Source organism: Bombus huntii, chromosome 11 (assembly GCF_024542735.1).
Source record: "Bombus huntii isolate Logan2020A chromosome 11, iyBomHunt1.1, whole genome shotgun sequence".
Classification (NCBI taxonomy): domain Eukaryota; kingdom Metazoa; phylum Arthropoda; class Insecta; order Hymenoptera; family Apidae; genus Bombus; species Bombus huntii.
The window spans coordinates 2,872,252-2,887,498 of NC_066248.1; the positions used below are offsets into that span (position 1 = coordinate 2,872,252).

At 43.2% G+C, this 15,247-nt stretch overlaps 1 protein-coding gene across 3 annotated transcripts in view; it reads right to left on the reverse strand.

Moving 5' to 3' along the window:
• The window catches only part of LOC126870974 (amyloid beta A4 precursor protein-binding family B member 1-interacting protein-like), a 146,188-nt gene that overhangs the window by 81,192 nt on the left and 49,749 nt on the right, over window positions 1-15,247 (reverse strand). For all 3 annotated transcript variants that reach the window (XM_050629240.1, XM_050629241.1, XM_050629242.1), the window contains exon 2: window positions 13,239-13,395. In XM_050629240.1, the coding sequence (XP_050485197.1) occupies window positions 13,239-13,337 (99 nt within the window). In that variant the 5' untranslated portion in view covers window positions 13,338-13,395. The remainder of the gene's footprint in view (window positions 1-13,238; window positions 13,396-15,247) is intronic.

Consider the following 15,247-nt stretch of genomic DNA (forward strand, 5'->3'; position numbering starts at 1 on the left):
TACGCGACGTGCACGTCCCGCTCCACGAGCGAGTCTGACGCGGGTACGGGGTGATCGACCGGTAAAAGGAACTGGTCGGATCGATCTTCGGATCGACCGTGACGATCGCTCGAGTCTACCTCCGCGGGATTCACAAATGGGTACACGGCTTTAAAATAGTAGCCTTTTGTCACGGCGACCCTGCAGACACTGGATCCTTCTCCGACTTCGAATCCTCTTCAACAGGTCTTTGATGCTTTTGATATTCGATGTTCTTCCTCGTACGAGCCGTTTCTCTTTATTCGTCGATTAAATTAATTCATCCTCTGATCTTTCTTCGTCAATGGTCTCTTACGGTTTCAACGATTGACTCGCAATAATTAGCTTTCGTCGAGAGTCGAACACGAGTCCTTTGTGGCGTCTGTAGGTCGTACGCAATCTCAGACGAGATCTTTTTCGGACGACCGATTTTCTCCACGGGTAATCAGATCTCGATCGCGTACACGCGGTGATGCGTTCACCTGTTGTGTACCAGCCACCCTTGGCGGATCGCTCGATGCTTAATTAACGGAATCTCAGCCAGCTCGAGTCGCAGTGAGAGCCGAGAGTCGACTGAAGGCATAAGGCTCCGGTTGTGGTCGTCGAAGGAACCCCACCACGTTGATTTCAACAACACCCGGCACCCAGCCCGACCGGACGACCTGGTCGCGTGGCGCTCGGCACAGATACGCAGTGTTTCTCAAAATCCTCTCCTTTTCGTTCTTGCGAACCGATCCAAACCTCCACACTTTTCCAACAAATCTCGGTTCAACGTCTTTGTCTCGGCTATCTTTTCTAGACGACAGTTTACGAGCTCGTAAAATTGTCGTTATCCACTTTCGAGTATATTTTTAGAAATTTCTCGATCAAAACACAAGGTTTGTGACATTCTTCGTAAAATTTTTGTCTCTTTCGCCTCTTCTTTTACTTCTGTAACGCGTTAACGTAGATTTGCTGATATCTTTCGTTTAATTCCGAGTTGCTCTACTCTCCCTCTTCCTTCTTCTTTATTCTTAATTCGCGACAATCAGGAATTTTATCGTGTCACCTTTGAAGATGATCGATCAATAAACGTCGTCGCGAAAGATCACGAGGCATCGATATCGCGAATCTTAACCAAGTTCGAAGATCCTTCTTCCACCGATGTAGACAATACAGCTCGTTCCATTTCCTCTGAGAAACTCCTCGTTACACAACGAAACGGTTCGTAGCAGGCACACCTATAGACCAGATAGCCTCCAAGGACTAGTTCTACGATACAGAAGAAAAAAAAAGAGGAAGTATCGCAATCCGGGTGACCCAGTTTGCGCTCTTGAATTTCAGAATAGACGTTCTTTCGTATTTCAAGGTTGCATTGTGGCGGCGTCGTCAACGATACCATCTAATTCGCCAATCTTTCAGCTTCTCCGCAGCTTACACCGTAACGATCGCGCAGCTCAAATTTTTCATCGCGAACCTGATCTTCGTCGATTCATCTTTACCAGGGATGCTGCTAGGTTCTTGAATTTGATGTGTTCGTAGGAAATTCCAAGGCACAGGTACTCTTACTTTGTACATTTTTACATCTTCCATAACTACACGGAGATTCATATTCTAATAGGCGCTAGTTTTGCAAACTTTGCTGAAAACGAGAAAACCAATGCGAAATACAAAACCGAATTCCCTGTATCTTCTCCTTTACATCTCTTCGTTCTTGATTACGATTGAACAGAATATTGCAGAAAAATGTCTTCCTTGAAATCTGCATGGGCGAAGATCGCATCCGAATGGATGTAGGTCAACTGATTCAAACTATACCGGGGGCATCTGTCAACTTGCGTAACTCCGCTGAATATTGCTATTAATTTCACGTTCGCAGACCTTTTTCAAGCGGGAATATCTGTGGTTTTCTCCGCTCGTTTCTCGCGTCCATGGAAACATATTATTTTTCTGCTTCCTACCGGTGATCACTGCTCATTGATCAAAAGCATCGAGTGCTTCCTGTCACGAACCACCGCAAGGACGAAGATTCTCTTTAGCCTGGAATCTTTTTTGTGGCACGAGCCGTGTCGAAGAAACTACCGTGCCAAGTACTTCGATCAAGAATAATATTATTTATCACCGTGTGTCAAGCACAAAGAATAATCGTCAATAAAATTTGTGTCGTAAGTATCCAGACATTTATGGAGCGTAATGTGTCGACGATACAGGTCCAATGTAACGTAATGATAATTACCAGTTGTATCATTCTCTTGTCTTACTTTTACGTAAACTGTTAGTTTCTCCAGATTAAACGAATCGCGTGGATTTCTACTCTCGTATCGACTCCTCACGCTAACTAACAAAAAGATACATTTAGAAATGGTAACTACCGGGTGAACCTCGTGCTGCGAGACTAATATTCTACGTCATTCCAGATTCGATATCGCTTCAATTACGCGGAAAAAGTAGCGGGAAGCAAACGTTCGCTTCCTAACTTTCGCAACGAGAGCGATCAAACGAAATTCGAGAATCCAAAGGTGTCGTAAATTAACGAAAGCACGTCCCTTCCGTTCGTTCGTAGACGTTGCGTGTAACTCGGTACCTGGCAACGAGCACCGTACCTTTGTACCGAATAACACCCAACGATTCGATTATTCATTCCCTCTGTGAACGTATTTCACCATTTGCCATTTTCTATTTTTTGCTTTTCCGCTTTTTCCAATCGTATCGTGCAGTTTGCACGATAACCGTTCGGACGCCACGGATCACTGCAGAAATTTAAACGAACGATACCAAATGCAACGCGATCGCGTTTGTTTCGTTTCACGTCGAAAATTACCAATTACCACGGTCGTGCTGTTTTCTTTTCTTCTTTTTTTTTCGTTTATAGCAGTTTACATAGATCCGTCGATTAGGTTGCAGCGAAAATTAAAGGATAATGTTGCATCGAGTTGACCACCATCGTCACGGCCGCCACCATATTGCACTCAGTGACTAATAAAACTTTCGAGTGACCGATGAATTTGCATCAGAATCGGAATAATAACAAACGATAGCCAGCGTGGGACACAGCACGGAGGGCGTTTCAACCCTCGCGTCAGGAAGCGGATACGCAATTTTCGTATGAGTCAGCGCGACCCTATCGAAAGAAACTCCACGACCATCTTGAATTCTCGTTGCAGATCCGATCGAACGCGATCGGCGTAATTCGTCGTTAGGGCTAATTGAATTTCACTCGGCGAGCTATTGGAAACCGAAGAGACGTTAAATTTTAATTACAGCCGGATTATCGGACGTCTGTCTCGCTCCTTTCCACCAAGGAAACGACAGGACAAACGAGCGGCCTGTAATTAATCCATTAATCCCGGTGGCCTTAAACAGCCAGCCAAACGACCACTGGAAGCGTCTAAGCAGCATTTTCTCTGCAACAGAACGGCCGTTGCACTTTCTTTAATGAGATTTCGTATTTCATTTGACAGATAATGTATGGGGGAAGGATAAGAAACTTAACCTTTGCGCGGCGATTGCAAGGCATCTTTTAAAACGGTCGTGTAGTGTACTCATATATATGCGTGTAGCATAAAAACGTTTCCCAAAGGAAAATTATGTTTCCTCGTCTAATTAACGACACTAAACTTATTCTTTTTGGAATAACCGTGCAACGTGATCGAAACTCTCTGTTCGAGGAATATACATTCAACGAAGTCGTAAAAATTAAACTGGAAATGGCCTGAGCAAAGACAAAGCATCCGGTTCTGAACGATGATCGTTGCTAAAATTTGTTGGTTCGACGAGAGGAAAATCTAGTAGGAGCTACCATGCGGTAGAACTAGTTACCTACTTCCGTCGGATGAAAATATCATGTGGGAAAAGCGAGCGGAAAAGCGACCGGAAAAGCTCCGAGCAATTACGCGATCGTCAAAACACGCGGTGTTCCTTCCGAACGAGTCGTTCGGCTCTTAAAACTGGAACGCGATTGTACGCTCTTTAATTGTACCGGTAACTGCAATTTCTCTTGTCCTGACAATCGCCCAGTTGTTGCGTTATCGTGGCCGTTGTTACGCCAACGATCGTTAGGATTCGTAATCGCGAGTACCTACTACAAGTCGCATAAATACGCTTGAGTAATTACGCGAGCTCTGAAAAGAACCAATTGCTCATTGTGATACAGGGAAATATTACGTTTGTCGTTCAGTCTCGTTCGCAATTTATTCTTAATGTTTATAAAATTCGGAAGAATCAATTGAAATATCTTCTACGAGACAGGAAAAATGAAATATCGTCAATTAATTTCAGTACTAAATTCTATAAAGCAACGAGAATAAAATATTCAAAGTTTCCAAAAAACTCTGACGTACCATAACTTCGATCTACCAATCGATCATTTGCTTGCTTGCTGTACAACAAGATCAAAACGGTCTTCGCAAGTAAGTCTCACGAATCTCATGGAAAATTTGAGAATCCCTGGATTGGTGCAGGTTTTACCTGAGGGATACGCATGCGCCGCGACCGACAGATGTTTCCTCCTCGCCAACTGTTGCACGCTGCTGCGACGAGAGACGATTCTGCATCTGATTTACCAAAGAAAGAAAGAAGACGAGAGAAGAAAGGAAGAAAAATCTTTCCATCTTTCCTGTTCTCCTCTCGCCCCACGACATCCAGTCGGATGAGCGGAGTCCTTGGAACAAGAGAGAGAAACGAGAGGAAGAACGTTTCTTTGTCGAATCGCCATCGAAAGGAAACCCGGAGAAGCCCGCACGAGGGGGTGGACCGCCCCTATTCACAAGGGCAAGAACGTAACCCTTATGTCGTTAAGACCCTGATCGATCCTAACGATAAGTTCGCGTGGTAGACGAGACGACCTAACCCAATGCCGCCAACCAAAAAGTGAGATTTATTATAGCTCCAATTCCCTTCGCTTAGGCTCCTGATGCCTTTATTGTCTGTTTATTGTCCATAATTCCTCGTGGCAGCAGTTGAACCAGGCAGCTAAATATTCCGCGATGTCGTATACTCGCATACCTATGTGTCGAGAGATTGAAGGTGTCGGGACGTAAAATGCACGGACCAAGTTATTTAACGAAGCTTCCTGGAACGGAGATACCGACGATCGTTTAACTCTCGCGTGGATTTTCTCTCTTCCATATTTTCTTAACAATTTCGTCTATATTTTCTTCTAGCAATTTGCTCACCTTCCAGCGAAATATCATAAAGATCTAATTCCGAACCTCTGGATATTTCTAGATGAAAATTTATTCGAGATATTTCGATATTGTTACGTCTTATGACTTTCTGCATAAACCAGAATCCATCCCTCGTTCAAGACAGGTACCAGCTGTACAAATATAATTAGTCAGACCGCAATGATTCTAAGGAATGACCATCGAACTAAGCAATTTTACTTTACCATCAAGGTCCTTAATTGTTGTAACTCATCTTTCAAGTCGAGACGTTCCTTAGGGTTATTGTTAAATCAGGTAAAATTTGGGAAAAGCAGGTTTGTCTCATGTTCAACGGTCAGTTTTAGAAGCAAACGACCGTTGGTGGGACGACCAATACCCATCAACAGTTTTCCAGCATCGTCACCAAACTTCGCTGGTTTTTCATACGTTGACCAGGCAATATCTTGACTGGTCTTTCAGACTTAGATCAGTCATCGTCTCTCGACTGGTTTTCATTGATCAGTCATCAATTTAACTTGCTACTTGCACTTCGCAGAAATAGATTATCAAATCGTAACGATTTTTACACAGAATTTACGACTCCCGTTAGGGCATCTCTTCGCAAACGGTCGAACGGATATCGAAACTTTCATCTTATACATTTATCGAATAACCGGGAAAATCCATGGTGTTCTATGTAAAAATTGCAGCTGAAAAATGGGATTTCGGTCACGAGAGATCACCGTCGATTCATCGTGCAATAATCGGAGAACTCGTCGAGGAATCGTCGAGTTCCATTATCCTGTCGACGACGATCGAGCAACGGGCAAATCAAAGTCAAACGGAACGGATGCCGGGAGGATAGCTTTGGAAGAAGCTCGTTAGAAGGGGCCACGTTGGCAGACAGCGTCGTCACCGGTATCGAAACGAGTCACGATTCACCTGCTCGTCTCGTGGACTCGCCCCTGCGCAATTCGCGTTACGGCCGCGTCGGTGAGATTTATCGCATACGGAATATCGAGAGGCGAGGGTACTGGCAGTCCTTATTACAGCTTATTAAGAGGCAGTAAACTGCATATCCATGATCCAGGAACCGGTCACGAGCGAGAAGCAAGATCTCATCACCTGCTTCTCGTTCCGTCCTTCTTCCCTTCGTGCTATTCCTTCCTACCATCCTTTTTTCACTTCTTTAGACTCGGTTTCTTTTTTTCGCGACGATTCGTGGTGGCGTAACTTCCCCAGAGACTACGAGCCACCGAGCTAAGTTACGCGCTATGCTGACACGTCAGAGGGATGAAAACCCAATCGCCAAGGTTCTTATAATTCACAATTACATTCTTTTCGTGAAAGGAAAAAGATATCGAAAGAATTCAAAAGATGAACAGATATTATGTCAAGAAGCTAAGACGATACAAGGTCGTAACTGTAAGATAACGTTGTCAACCACGAAACGATTCAACTCTCCAAATAAAAACAAATTAATTATTTTTAAGAAAACCACGGTTCTGGACGACAAAAATTCCATTCGTATACCAAGCCGGTATCTTTGAAAGTATCAGGCTCCTCTCTTATGGAAACAATTTCGCTGATCCACGGATGATCGGATTTTCGCGAATATCGCTCCAACTTTGCCGTATAATCTGCCTTCGTGTATATTATATCTTCGATGATGTTCAGCTACCTTTCTCATCCTGTCGGATCCCGAACACCTACCCTCTTTTCTTCTTTGCCTCGTGCTCAACCACTTCCTTTCTTCGTCCAACAAGCTACGTTTCCTCTTTGTCGTAAAAGATCTCGTTCCTGTTGGTCGACCGTGCCACGTTCAAATCACGGCCTTCGTCGAGGGGGAGGCGATTGCTTAACGACGCCAACCACCTGCCCCGGTGAAGAAGAACACGTGCTGCAGCTACGAGGCAGCTGCAACCGAAAGGACGAGACTCGTACACATACGCGACGGGACAGGCTTCCCCTGTTCCGGAGGTGTCGAGGTTGAGAGTGTTGAGCCTCGGCAATACAGTACAGACGCCGAGCTACAAGGATGAGCGCACTTAAAACCGCGCGTCATTGCTCGTTTCTCGAACCTTCGATCCGTCTCGAGAGTCCTCTCCCCTCCTCAGACAGTTCCACGAATTCGTTGCTTGTTTCGTTATTAGTAGCACTTCTTTGACGAGAGATCGTATCGTGGATGGAAAAGTAGAGAAAATGCAACGGGGATTTGGTTGGATTTCTGGGCTTATGATGTTCTGCAGAGTACTCCGATTAAAGCGATTACTGAAAATAGCTCCAACGTTTCCTAATCCCTGATTGCTATTCTAGTAAATTATAGAGGTGGTCGACGGATTACGAATTTTTATGCAAATTTATTGAATTAACAAGAAGAAAGAAGGAAATAGAACCTAACCAGAGATCTAGTTTACGTCCTCAATTTTAGAAGTAGTATGTTTTGAACGTTTTATATACGTTTCTTATTAACTGACGCATAAATACATATTACGGACCAAACAAGGAGATGTCAAATCAAAACGACAAACTTAGCATTTAAATGCTAGAATTCCCAGCTATAACGGACAACACATTGGTCCTAATCTTGAATCTTCAAGAGAATCTTCAATGTAGAATGATCGCGTAATAGAAAAGCTTCGTGAATTTTAAGCAGAGCTAAAGAGATCCTCGAGAGTTGTGCAGTGGTAGTAGTATTTCCAGTTTGTTGCACAGATCTCGAAAAAGATTAGGAGAGGACAGCAACAGATGGCAGACGGGTCGCGTGTCCGATGCGAGATACGAGTTTTCTATTCCTTCGATTTTCTCTGCTACCTACCCTCGTCATGAAAATGGAAGTTCGTTTGTGTTGATACTCGAGAGAAGAGTCTGGTGGTCGGAAAACTTGGGCAACTACCATCCATCTTTTCCATTCCGCCACTTACCCTAACTTACGGTAAACGGAATTTTACACGAAGTGGAAAAATCTAGGTATACCCGGATCGTCTTTCGACGATAGTAAGATTTTTATTATTAGCAGTTGGAAACACTCGTGCAAAGGGTGACTTCGTTTCTCTGGGCTACAAACTGAATGAAACCAAGTATCGCGGCATCGGTTTCGCGTGATGCGGTCACCTGCAGCGAGGCGCAGTGATAACGGTTCGCCTGACCCCGAGGCTGACGAAAACAGAAGCCTCATCGAGACGCGGAAGAAAGGATCGCCTTACGAGGATACGAGGGAGTGTTTAAAGCAGACGAAGACCTGTCAAATTGCAGCTGCCTCTGGGCACGTGGGTCGAACCGCTACCTGGACTATTCTATACACGCTCGGTCTTCCTTTCCACGCTTTTCTCTTTGTGTTTCTTTCTTTTCACGCACAACGACTGTAGCCGTGGCCAAAAACCAACAAAGAGGTCTAGATTTCGAAACCAGATGCTCCAACTCCGCCGATGACAGACCAAATTATTCTTTTGAAACTTCTATTCGACAGTGACGCTCTAAACTTTCTTCGACTGGACCGAAAGTAGTAGGTAACATAAATCAAAGTTCTTAATTTAATATGAAAATTTAGGGTCGTTTTAGGAAAACTTAGGAACATTTTCTTTATCCTTGAAGATCCTTATACGGATGCTAACATTCGTCGAGCATCTTGGTCCGACTTTTAGCGACACGCTAAAGCAAATTTTATCTTCATTTAGCCTGATGTTCCATTGGTACGATTCAATTCGATTAATCTTTTCATAGAGAGATTGCCGGAAAGCGCACGTTGGTTCTAAGAAATTTTTTTCGTTCTATCAACGAAATCGTAGGGAATTAGAACCGGATATAGCAATATCGAGGTACAGAAGCTCTGGTCGCTTAACAATGCTAAGAACAGTCGCACGGATGTGGATACAACGAAGCCCGCATACTAATAGACGCCGGAAGTCCTCAGACATTTGTCTATTTTATGGTGGATGTACCTCGTCATTTGGTATAACACGTTTCTACCTTTATTATGTCAAGGACTAAGCGATGTTATGAATACGGTGGCAGCTAACTTAACTAATGATCCATTGTGAGCAGTACAATTTTATTCCAATACGATTAGGGGAAATAATTGCGTATGTTAATAAAAGAACGGCAAAGACAATGCGAAGTCTAGAAAATATGATAATTTCGATCGACGATTCAATTTTATTTTACCAGGAATGAATTATTTTTAAGTGAGAATTACAGGATACATAATAAAAGATTGAATTAGATCGCAAGAGAAATTGTAAATTCGCGACTCGTAAAAACGAATCATTTAGATTTCATAGGAAAATATTATTTTAAGAATAATTAAATTCTTATATTTTTATAGAAATGTTCGAAGCTGCATTCGCGCCACACGTATTTGAATTGCGAAAGTTTCGAGCGCGCTGAAGTGGCGCTCGTGGAAACTTTACTGGCGATGGATAAAACAGAGAACTGCATCGAGCCGGTAACATACTGGAGGAAGATAATTCGGTATACACGAACCAGGAAAATTCGAGTTTGAAATATCAGATCGCGCTAGAGCGAGCTAATAAAAGATAGATATGAAATAAAATAATTAACGTCGTATAAAATAATTAACGTCGTATAAAATAATGAACGGTCGTAGTTTAACAATTAATCGATCAAAATAAATACGTCGTTTTATCGTGATATATTCGAGGGAATGTAAGATGCTCGCAGTATTTTAATTTGTAAAGTTCATTTAATAAAGCGACACGATAAAAATGAGTAATAACGACAGAAGATTAGTCGTCTCTCGACAAGAGAAGCAACAACAATGATATGTGGCACATTACAATTAAGCATTGTGTTCACTATGGAGAGGACAAATTAACATCGTTGTAGTTTCATCTGCATTCTCGGAATCCAATTGTGCAATTCGCCGCTCTAGAGGGAAATCTTATACGTGACGTGCAACAGAATCATAAAACGAGAGATACAACGTACACGCACGCGTGCATTGACGATTGTCTACTGTACACTCGGTTTAACAATCTTTGCTGTTCCAATTTACCGAGCAAAAATATGTACGTGGTCTCGAGATACGTGATACTCTCAGAGATATGTCTCCACAAAAATTTCCAAATAAATTAAAAAAAAAACTAGAAAGATCGTTATCTATTCGAAAGACTAACGATGTATCAAATACATGATAATTTATTCAAAACAGTCGAGAAAGAATAATTAACCAAAAAGAGGATCGCTATACAGTTAACAGTTTTATATGATAATGATAAAGATCGCTGTTAACATAAACATTAAAAAAATGTACAGATATCTAAAAAAAGGTACGTATAGAAATGGATTGCGACAAAAGTGACAAACAAGTGGCAAACGAATCGAAACACGATATCGAGTCACTCGATTCATTAATCGATGAAACCGGTATTCAGGCAATTTGAAAAAATATCGGACAAAAGGTCTTGCCTGCCTGGTTTTCAGCGATCGAACCGGCAAACGTACTCGAATATTTGCGAGTATCTTGTGCCGGGGTCACCGACCACGCTGCAACGTTATCCATTCCGCGTTGCCAGGTTATCGATCTGTGCAGAGGCGCCTTGACCGACCTCCGATGCACCGCCAAGTGCAAGTGCAAAAGCTCTCTCACCTTTCCGCTCTCGGACAGGAAGGATCCGGCGCGCGCATCGCGCTAGACAGATAATCGAACACCTTCCCGTACTCGTACAAGCACGCGAACCATTGTTGCACACGCAACGCTATACTTTTGTCATGGTTAACGCTACAGTTGATCAAACTTATCGAAACGAAAGATTCCAAACGTTATCCTTTGCCATCAAATTTGTTATTTCGTAGGAATACCTAATCTTGGCAAACTCGACCTACGTACGTCGCCTGTCAGATTTCTGAAATATTCTAGAAATAAATATGTTGCATTCTCCTTTCGTTGCATTCTTTGTCAATGTCGAGTCAGAAAGTTCTACGTTCTACGTCGAATTTCAAAGGAAATATTTCTACGGACACAGGATCACAGGATTTTCTGGGACAAAGGTTGAAGTGGTAGTCTCGATCATGTCGACCATCGAAGCGTAGAAATAATACGAAGTCAAACAAACTGGACAGAATCGATTAAATCGACGTTTTTTCACATACTTTCCTATGCTTCCGATTTGATTATTTCTTTCGTTACGACGTCTTTCGATAACGTTGCTTCTATTGTCTAAACTTTCACCGATATTCGGTCGTCGCTCACGATTAACCATAATACTATTGCTGTCTATTGTTTCATAATTATACGGATATGAATTATGCCTTCTAGAATAGCATTCTAATAAGCGTAGGAGTAAAAGCAAAACGATTAATTATTAACGCTTCAATTATTCGTAGGAAATTATGATCGTACGTGTATAGAATTCTAATCTTGCTAATATCCTAATGATAGCCTGAGAGGTTAACACACATGTTGATGTAATTAGGAAAGCATCGAACCTGCTAATATCGAAACTAAACGGTTAATTGTACCTATATGTATGCCACGTTATATCGTTCTATTACGTTTCATTGTCGTTTTATCCATCGAGCTAATCCCATTCTATCAGAAGCTACTCAAAACGACTGTTCGTTTACTGCTACGTACAAACACCTGAACCATTCCAGCGTCCGGTTTTGATAAACAGCAACGAGACTTATGAAACCACTCGATAATGGCACTAGAACTTACGACAATAGAAATAATAAAGAGAATCGAATAACCCGTTTGAAAATAAAGAAAATTCCAATTAGCCGACGCTAGGCGATAGACCGATGAACTCCATTTCGATATAATCGAGTAGGAAGTGTGGATAAGCGATACTTAACACGTAGCTATCGATTTTCCGTGGCGCGGTTTGAAACAGCGGCACCAAGTGCAAGTGCAAGTGCAAGTGCAAGAACTCTTTCGGTCGTTGGCCGCGACTTCAACACGTTTAATCTATCTTCTGCTGCACGAGTGAACTGCTCTTCGTGCTCTCGTATCTATCGCTCGTCGTCGCTAAGATACGCTCGAGCAACCTCACTCGAAAACCGTTGCTATTCTAACGAGCAACGCAATTTTCACGCGTCGTTTATGAACCAACAACCTCGATTTCCACTTTCCGAGCTTCCCATTACTATTTTCCAGCTAATCGCCTGACTCGCATCCACTCGTACAGATATTACACTATTTCATTATCGAAGTGTAACAATTCGAAGATAGCAAGAGGAACGAGAAGCGAACTTTTCAACGGATTAATTGTCTTCTCGGTGAAACGGAGAACAACCTCTCCGATTTTATCAAAAAGCAATAGAGAAACTTCATCGAGGTTTCGTAGAAAATAATGTTCAACAAACTGCAGACCACTCCTGTCCAATTAACGGTGCAAACGATCGTCGCAGGACCGGAACCTGGAGACGGAAAGCCGCTGGAAATTCCGTGGTCGAACGGACAAAGTTCGAATCGCAATCGTTCAGCCGCGTCAATTGTCGACAATTTGTCGCTTTGCGGCTGCTATTGTACGCTCGCTATGCCCGGCCATGCTATCGAGCAACGCGATGAAAATCGATTCGTTACGCTGAACGAGCAGATTGAAATCTCGTTTTCATTGTACGTAAGATTTATACGCACACGGACAATCCGATCCGTAAACTTCGATTCGAATCGACGAAAATTCGTGCGATTCAACGACGAAACCGGACGAATGAAAGGACCAGTGAAATTGCATCGCTCGAAAACCGAGCCTTCCGCAGAACTCGAAACACCAACAACGAAATCTTGCTTTTCGTGCGGACGAGCGCCTACCGACGAATTATTTAGAATTCAGATTACGCGTGAATCGACGCCGATCGAGCGACGTGGTACTACAACTGGAACCGTTCCAGCTGAACGTAAACTATCTTACGAATAAATCAATTACGAACAAATACATAGTTTGTTATTCTTGTTATAAATTAATTATAGGATAAGAACTATTTTTTAGAGGAAGTTTCTTCGTTAGTCGCAAACAGTTAAAGCCGAATATCGTTACTGGTCCGATAAATGTAATTTAATAATTGGATGGCAATTAACGTAGTCAGCTATGATAAAGCGAAATGATAAAAGGCAAAGTTCGCTTAAAAACTTACCGCAGTCAGGCTGTCCAACTCGCCGAGCCATTCGTTCAAGAGTTGTTCCGGGTCTGTCTCGTTGTCGCTGTCCTCGCCTTCCTCCTCGTAGCGCTCCATGATGTACGCCGTCCTTAATCCAGCTTACAACCGTAGTCTACGCGATTCTCCTTATCCTCTGTAAATACACGAACGCGACACGTTGATTCACCTCATTAAATACGCAACATCCATTGGTATAATTATACGAAAGATACGATGGCAAACGTACGACCTTCGATGCGGTGGCAAATTTTAAATCTCTCGAATGACGAATTTTACTAAATAGTATGATAGATGCATTAAAGACCTCGAGGGATTTATTACCGTTATTATAAACGTTCGTCTTACAATAGCAGATAATTTCATCGTGGCGTAATTTTTAATCAAAGTAGAATTTTCAATCGCAAATAATCGTATCGTAAAGGCACGTTTGCAAACTCTAAAGCGACAGAAAATAAATCACACGTTTTAACCGATTTCTACTTAACTTGGCTGTATGCGAGAGCCCACTAACCCTTTCTACCAAACCAACTCTTTGCCAACTTCGGTCTCTTAAAAAACAGCCTACACTTGCACAATAAACTTGAAACGGCGTGGACAATAGACGAAACGAATTTGCCGTGGCGTCGGGGAGACGCGACGCGACACTCGAAATGGAATTCGAACCCCTGATTCGCACACCCCTTGGAAATCCCTGCTAATGGGCACCGGTAAACGTTTCAGAAGCCTTCCCTTCTCGGACTCGCAGTCTCATCGACACAAATTGCGCCGATGAGTGACAGCCGTCCGACGAGTTCGCGTGCGACTCGCGTCGAAATAGCGTCGCGCCTTTCTACGACGCGCGTCGACCCGCTGGATGCATTATGAAACGCACGAAAGAAACCAACAGGCTTGACACTGACATCCCACAGGCGGAGTTCACGTCTTCCACGCACGATTTACCCGCGACGTTGTTGCGACAGCGAGCTCGACCTGTTCGAGGGCACGATTAATCGATGATAATTATGCCTGCCAGTTGGCGCGACTGCTTCCGACTTTTGCGAGCCTCGTAATTGCGTTAGAAACGATCGGGAGGAGACCGAGCTCGAGTTTATGCCGGCTATCGAATTTATAGATGCGATTGTATGCGTGATTTGGTACAGATAGCGGTTTCCTGCGAAGTAATTTCGAAATAGAAATAATTTTTCGAAAAATGTACTCTAGCGACTGAGAAAGCGATCCTTTGGCGATTTGCAAAAGTGAAATTTCTACGATCGACATCTCGGTTCGACTATTTTGCAAATAATTTACGAACGTTCTACGAATAAATTGCGATATGTCGATACCGTGCTAAAGTTTGTGTCAAATATTTTCTCGTTCGTAAACAGCGAAGGAAACCGATAGACGCGAAACGCGGAGCAAAGGCCGGAGGAAAGAGCGTCGAAGACGTCGTCGGCGTGATACGCGCGCAGTGACGAGAACTCGTGTCCCACTTTAGGACGAGCCGGGTATGAAAAATGAAATACGAACGACTGACCAGAAAAGCCGGTAGTGAAGGCACGAACGCGTGACGCCGACATACGCCTACCAAGGCGAGCGCAAACATTGAAAAAACAGGTTGTGGCGCCCAGAAGAGGAGTGTGACGCACTCGTCGCTCGTTAGTCACCGTCTTCCTGGGGCACGATCGTCCAAAGAACTTCACTAAAAAGTTTTTGAACTCCGGCCAAGTGGTTCATTGCCAAACTTAGCTCGTTGTGAACGGACGTTGTTGAACGAACCAGCCACCGTGGATCGTGCTTCTCCATTTTGCTTGCTTTCACTGGCAAAATCACGAGCCAGAATGTTGTTGAAAATGTGAACTTCGTAGCTGCAGAGATCGACCTACTTGATCGAGAATGGAAAATTTTAGAGAGAGACCTCTCTGTGGGAAACAGTCGCAAGTTCCAAAGAAGAGTAGAAAATCCGGCAGCCTTTCGGACGAAAGAGAAAAGAAATAGGTCGATATTAA